Below are 6581 nucleotides of genomic sequence, written 5' to 3'. Positions count from 1 at the left end.
CTCCAGTGCGGCAAAGCGCTCTCGTAGAGCCGGGCTGTGGTCTCCTCCTCCGATGAAGGATGCCAATCGTGGTCGTAGTTCGTCTACTTGGCCGTTCGGGTCAAGTCCAAATTCTTTTAGTAGAGCCTGCAGCTCGTCCTTCCGGCGGTAGGCTATCCACCTGACCCCCATGTTTGCGGTCGTGAAATCACCCACGGATGCGGTGAAAAACCTGTCCTCTTCCAGTCCGGCAGCTGCCGGATCTGGCTTTGATTCTGCGTCCTCTGACGTTTTCTTTCCCGAGTCACTGGGCATACGCGCGGTGGCGCTGCCGATGGCTCTGCTAGGGATCACTCGGTGAGCGCTCCTAGTGGTGTGACTGGGCGCTGGGCGCTACCAGGGGCGTGATGCGGCGGGCGCACGGCAGGTGCTGCTGACGTGCGGCAGTGGCTGACCGATGTGGTTGCGGCTGGCGCACCCGTTGGCGCTCGGTGAGTGCGGCTGGTGAGCGGCGGCGCTGATCGTTGGGCGCTCCTGGTGGCGCTCGTAGCGTGGCTAGTCACCACGTATCCGGCGCGGTTGGAGCTGCTGAGGGCGCGGCTGGGCGCTGCTGATGGGCGCTGCTGTGGGCGCGGTGATTGGCGCTCGGTTGGCGCTGCTGAGGGCGCCTGTTGGGCACTAACGCCGCTCGGTGGGCGCTGCTGATGGGCGCTGAACGCTACTGAGGGCGCGGAAGCCGCTCGGTGGGCGCTGCTGAGGCTGGCGCTCCTGATGGCGCTCGGTGAGTGCGGCTGGTGAGCGGCGGCGCTCATCGTTGGGCGCTCCTGGTGAGCACGTGGTGGGCGCTTCCCGTGGCGCGACTGATGCGCGGCAGCGCTGATCGGTGTGGTGGGCGCTCGGTGGGCACGGCTGTTGCCCTGCTTGATGGCGCTCGGTGGTAGCCGCTCGTAGGGCTTTGCGTTGGGCGCGGATGCCGCTGAGGGCACTGCTGTTGGCCGCGGTGGGCACTGATGACGCTCGATGGGCGCTGCTGGTGGCGCTCGGTGGGTGCTTGATTGGCGCCGCTGGTGAGCACGTGAGTGGGCGCTGCTGGTGGCGCGGTGGGTGCTGTCGGCAGGCGCTAGTGAGGACGCAATGGACGCTCCTGTGGATCCCGTGGGGGGCGCTGCTGATAACGCGGCCGATGGGGCGCTGACGCCGATGGTAGGCGTTCGTTGGGCGCGAGGCGTGGCTGGCTCGGTGGTTGCCGGTGATGGGCACTGATGCCGCTCGATGGGCGATCGTTGGGCGCTGTGGAGGGCGCGGTGGACGCTGTGGAGGGCGAGGTGGCCGCTCTGTGGGCACCTGATGGCCACGTGGGTGGCACTGCACGGCGCGGGACGCTGCTGGGTCTGCGCTGCTGATAACGCGGCTGGCGGCGCGTGTGACGCTGATGAGGGCGCGGTGGCCGCGCTGTGCGTGCTCCTGGTGGGCACGTGGGTGGGTGCCGCTGGTGGTGCACTGACGCCGCTCGCTGGGCGCTCGTTGGGCGCTGCTGGGCCGCTCTGTGGGCGCTGCTCGGGGCGCGTTATGCGCTTGATGGCTTCGTGGAAGGCCACGTGGCTATGTGGCGCTCCGGGAGTGGGTTGGCGTTGGCGGGCGCAGCGTTACGGGATCCCCTACTCTAACTATTCCTGCGGTCTCCTATCTTTCTCTAAATCTCGTCTACTGGACATGGGTCTTTAGGCCATGCGGTTGGTTGTAAAAACCCAACTCTCCTGAAGGATATCTAGTCGTCCTTATTCGTCCCTGTTCGGGCGCCAAACTGTAAGGACCTTTTTCATAGGCTGGGATAAAACTCAGTCCGGCCAGGGTCCTTAAATTTGTAGAAAAATATAGGAACGAAACTGGACGGGGAGCTGCCGCGGGGATTTGCGGGGAAAAGAGGCCAGAGTATCCGCGTTGCACCGAGTAGGCGGCTCTAGCGCAACACGGCACCCGAAAGGTATAGTGGAGGGCGGGGCTGCTCCCGGCGAAAATACTAGCGAAACGAGCAGCGTGGCCGATCCCTGAGAAAATGCCAACAAAACCGAACGGCGGGGCCGATCCCGGATAAAAAAATACCAACAAAGCTGAACGGCGTGGCCGTTCCCCCTGGATGTGCGACTCACAAGCTACTGGGGTAGAGGGTAGGGATCCGAGGGGACGATGGCCGGAGGCGACCCTTCCCTGTGCTCGAGTGGTCGTTTGCACTGAGTAATCGTCTCTGGCGCAACACGATTCCCGACCGGCACAGATCACTGCACGTGGCTCGCGACTACCTAAACCGTATTTGGGGCGGGGTTCCCAGGAGAGGGTGGCCAGAGGCGATCCTTTCCTATGCTCCTTGTGGGCGATCGGGTGGTCGTTTGCACCGAGCAAGCTTCTCTAACGCAACACGATTCCCGACCGGCACAAATCACTGCACGTGGGTTCCCGAAAAATGCACAAATTCACGCGGACACATACTTCTTCATTCTCTTTTATCTTTATTATTCGCTAGTTTCACAAGTTATTTTCCTAGTCCCCTACTCGCACTCAGTCTGATCTCTATTGTCTGTGTCCCACTTACTCCTTGGATCCGGCGTGCCGACGCTCGTGCCGCTGTGCCACTCCGGGTTGAAGTCCGCTCCTAGGTCTGGTCGCCTTTTCTGCCATTCGGGAATGAGAGCGAGCTTCCGCCCTTGCGGGCGCATGTGAGCTCGGTTTTCCGGGTTTTTTTCGTTTCCCAACACAGTTACTTATCGATCCTCCGCCTATCGCTATCGGCACTATCAGCTGTTGGCCCTCGGTTGGCCAACACTGGGTGGTTTTCCAGCCCTGGTGCGCGCGATATTTAAATCTGATAAGCTTAGCTTCTAGTTTGAACTTAAATAAATTGCCTTCGTGGCGTAACGACTTATGGCTAACTTATGCTTTTAACTTATAAATAAATGGCCGTCGTGCCGTAATATCCAATTGTATGCCTTCGTGGCGGAAAGAATAAAAGTGGCGAAATGTGGAGGGTGTGTTTCACGCATCACATACTCCCTGCTTTCTAAGAAAGACTCGATATTCTTTAATGTACTCTATATTCTTTAATGTACTCGATTAATAGTATTGGATAACAAAATAATAAACGGACTGTAGGAGAGCAATTAAAATTCAAAATAAGGTACAGGGCCTAAACCGTTGATGTCGCTGTTACTCTAACGCTGCAAGGGTGATACACTAATACTAAACTCCCCAATCCTACATTCGGCCATCCTACAATTTTATTCGCCCCTGAATAAACTCCATTTCTTCATGAACTCGGCTGCTGTAGTTGTTAAATTCGGCCCCTCATGGTTTCCTACTTTTTGTACTTCGTAGCGCCCATGTTTCATCTTCTTTGCGATCTTATAGGGTCCGAAAAATGTTGGTCTAAGCTTCATGCCTACCCCATATTGAGTGCGTTTTATACCTACGAGATCACCTTATTTGTAATCTGTTTCAATCTTTCTTTTTTCATTAAACGTTTTCCTATTCTCCTGCTGAACCTTTTCAATATTCTCCTGAGCTGTTCTTCTTATTTCATCTCTTTCCCCCCAAAAATCGCTCAAGTGCCTTTCTGCTTTGCGGGGCTGGGTAGTTAACAACTGCCTTGACCTTGTCGTCTGTTGGAGCAATCGTTCCGTTTTCGATTAGGTATCCAAGAAATGTGATTTTTCGCTTTAAAAACTGACCTTTCTCCCACTTGATGCGCAACCCTGCTTTAGATGCGACTTCTAAGACTTCCTTCAATACTGATAGTCCTGACTCCTCATCTGTTGTTGTTATGATAATGTCGTCCATGTAGACGACGATTTTGTTGGACTGCATCAGGTCTCTTAGCACAGCACCTACATAGCGGCAAAATACTGCGGGGGAGTTGCTTATACCAAATGGTACGTGCGTGAACTCATATTGTCCGTTATGTGTTACGAAGGAAGTAAACTTTCTAGACTCAACTTCGATTGGCACGTGAAAAAATCCGTTGGCTAAATCTAGGGTGGTGAAAACTTTGGAACCCTGCAAACGATCTAGCACGTCATCGATTAACGTCATCGGAAAGTTGTCCCTTTTTATCTTCAGATTGAGCCTCCTATAATCGCAATAGAAACGTTTCGATCCATCTTTCTTTGACACTAACACCACAGGTGATGCGTACTCTGAGCAACTTGGAATAACGATCCCCGCATCTAGCCATTCCTGAACTTGTTTATCGATTTGAACCCTATTCTCGTAGGATGTTCGCCTCGGATGTTGAAATATTAGTACATCATCTTCCAATATTATTTTCATCTCGACTGGAGACCTAATTGTCTGTTTCGGTTCGTATCCTGTTATAAGCTTTTCTACCTCCGATTTTTTGAGACTATCCAAATGACTCAAACCGATTCTGTCAACTTCGCTTTGCTCCTCAATCATCTCTGTGACGCACATCGCCTTGAAAGTTTCAGCAAAATCAGCTTCGGTAGTTTTTGCAATGAAGCGAATTCCATTTGTGCTGAACAACATGTCGACTTTCTGGAGGATATTGTTTCCAACGATAGCTGTATACTCTAACTCATCCCGTTTGACTACGTGAAAGATTATTGTAAAGCTAATGTTGTCAACGAAAACATCTAGGTCAAAACTTCCTATGGTAATCAATTCACCTTTCCCAATGCCTTTAAGATGTTTGATCTCTTTCGTAAGCTTAAGACCTTCGAATTTACTGAACACATCTTCTCTCATGAGGCTCAGATCGCTTCCAGAATCTACCATGGCTCCAAAAGAAATATTCTGAGCGCTGAAGCTTTTGTAAATAAGGTCTGCTTTTGGGGATATATCCTCAAGGACATTCGTTGCTTCCTTATTGCCTGAAGAGGACTGCTGAGTTTCACCGCACTGTTTAGAAATGTGACCAGTTTTGTGGCATTTGTAGCAAGTAACTTCATCGACGTATTGTTTTGCAAAATGACCCTCCTTTCCGCACTTGTAGCACTTTCTTGACGAACTGTTCTGAACCTTCTTTGCTTGCTTTTGGATATTGTGCTGATATACTTTCTTTTCTTCCTAATGTATTGCATTGCCTCTAACTTTCTCATAGATTTCAATCTCAACCTTTAAGTCCTTTACCGTTTTGGCTCTATACAACCCAGCTTTGTTTGATTTGCTGTCAGGCACTCCTTCAATAAAGTAAGATACCAAACTCTCTTCCTCTAGCTTGATAGGCTTGCTCAGTTCCATCAGACTGTACAAATACTCCAAACATGTCTCTGTTGCTTTCTTCTTTCTATGCCTTAACATTTTGTGAACATCGGCTGAACACAACTGTTTTCCAAAGTCCTTTTGTAGCTCAGATTTTAGGATATTCCAACCACGCACTCCTGTCAAACTTCTAATAAAAAGCTTAGCTGCTCCGCTTAAAAGTTGTTTTGCGTAGATGTATTTTTGTAGATTATCCCAACCGACTGTAACAGCAACATCCTCAAATTCGATTAACCAATGGTTAATATCCTGCTGATCTGATCCCGAAAAACTTGAAATGCTATCCTGAACGTCTCTTAAGGTAAACCTGGAACTCGTTGAGTTGACAGCATCTTGGAATTCAGTAGTCTGTGAACCAACCTCGCTTGCATTATCTTCTCCATCAACATCAACAGTATCTGGCACCTGGTAATGATCTAAAAGTCTGTCTTGCAATGTGCCCTTCCTACCATCCGTACTCAAGCCCAACTCGGTTAGCTTTTCTTTCAGTAATGGTACTGTCAGCGATAAAATAGATCTTGCGTCCATGGATGTCGTTCACAGGGTTAGACTTATTCTCTAGAAAATCAATTTACATAAACAAATTTTGGTCGAAATGTGAAGAAATTAAAATTAATGGAAAGAAAGTACTCAAGTTTTCGTTGCAGCACTGGGTAGCGCTGTGGTCTTCGTCAGCTGTTTCAACTTCAGCAAGTTGGCACTTCGTCTTGAAAGAACTTTTGTTTCTCTGCGCCCTCGTCGGCACAGCTCTTGGAATCACGTTCTCTTGCAGATCTTCTTCCAGCTCTTTTCGGCCAATGCTTCTCTGGTTCGGTACGATCTCTCCTGGCAGGACCGCTTCTGGTGGAGTCTCTCTGTTAGACCCGATTGGAGCCGCTTCTTTGGTAGCCCTTCTCGTATAGGACTGCAGGACTTCGTCTGGTTGGTCTTCTCTGGTAGCCCCTCTCGTATAGGACTGCAGGTCTTCGTCTGGTTGGTCTTTTCTGGTAGCCCCTCTCGTATAGGACTGCAGGACTTCGTCTGGTGAAGCTCACTCGGTAGTGCTTCTGTTGTAGTCCATCTCTTAGCAGGAGTGGCAAGTTGCAAAATTTCGACTGGCAGCGCTTCTCTGATAGCGCATCTCTGATAGCCAAGTTCCTCTGGTAGCACCTCTACTAGCCGCTTCTCTCTGGTGGCGCAACTTTGCTCGTCTCGTCGAAATTTTTGTGGTTGTCGCTTTACTTTTTTATTGTGGGTAATAGTCGTCTCTTTCTCTCTAGTGTTCATCTGGCATTGCGAATTTAGCGTCCACTAATACACGCAAAGCTTCATCGTCCGCCAATTTTCCGACG

General features: G+C 50.8%; 1 protein-coding gene across 1 annotated transcript; it reads right to left on the bottom strand.

Moving 5' to 3' along the window:
* Positions 1 to 329: 329 nt before the first annotated feature.
* On the bottom strand, positions 330 to 2693 carry LOC119562616 (mucin-1-like). Its single transcript, XM_037875840.1, has 2 exons — positions 2570 to 2693; positions 330 to 1591 (listed from the first exon to the last, which is right to left on the bottom strand). Exons 1-2 carry the CDS (start codon positions 2691 to 2693, stop codon positions 330 to 332), a joined length of 1386 nt encoding a protein of 461 aa, XP_037731768.1.
* Positions 2694 to 6581: the final 3888 nt, after the last annotated feature.

This window comes from Drosophila subpulchrella, unplaced genomic scaffold, assembly GCF_014743375.2.
Source record: "Drosophila subpulchrella strain 33 F10 #4 breed RU33 unplaced genomic scaffold, RU_Dsub_v1.1 Primary Assembly Seq73, whole genome shotgun sequence".
In the NCBI taxonomy this organism is placed as follows: Eukaryota; Metazoa; Arthropoda; class Insecta; order Diptera; family Drosophilidae; genus Drosophila; species Drosophila subpulchrella.
This window is presented reverse-complemented; position numbering and strand designations above follow the sequence as displayed.

Bases quoted from the DNA above. Each gene is read 5' to 3' on its own strand.
- LOC119562616 (XM_037875840.1), bottom strand. From the start codon at position 2,693: ATGCGCCCGCAAGGGCGGAAGCTCGCTCTCATTCCCGAATGGCAGAAA. The intron at 1,592-2,569 runs GTAAGTGGGACA...CCACTCCCGGAG, and splicing joins CGGCACGCCGGATCCAAGGA to CGCCACATAGCCACGTGGCC.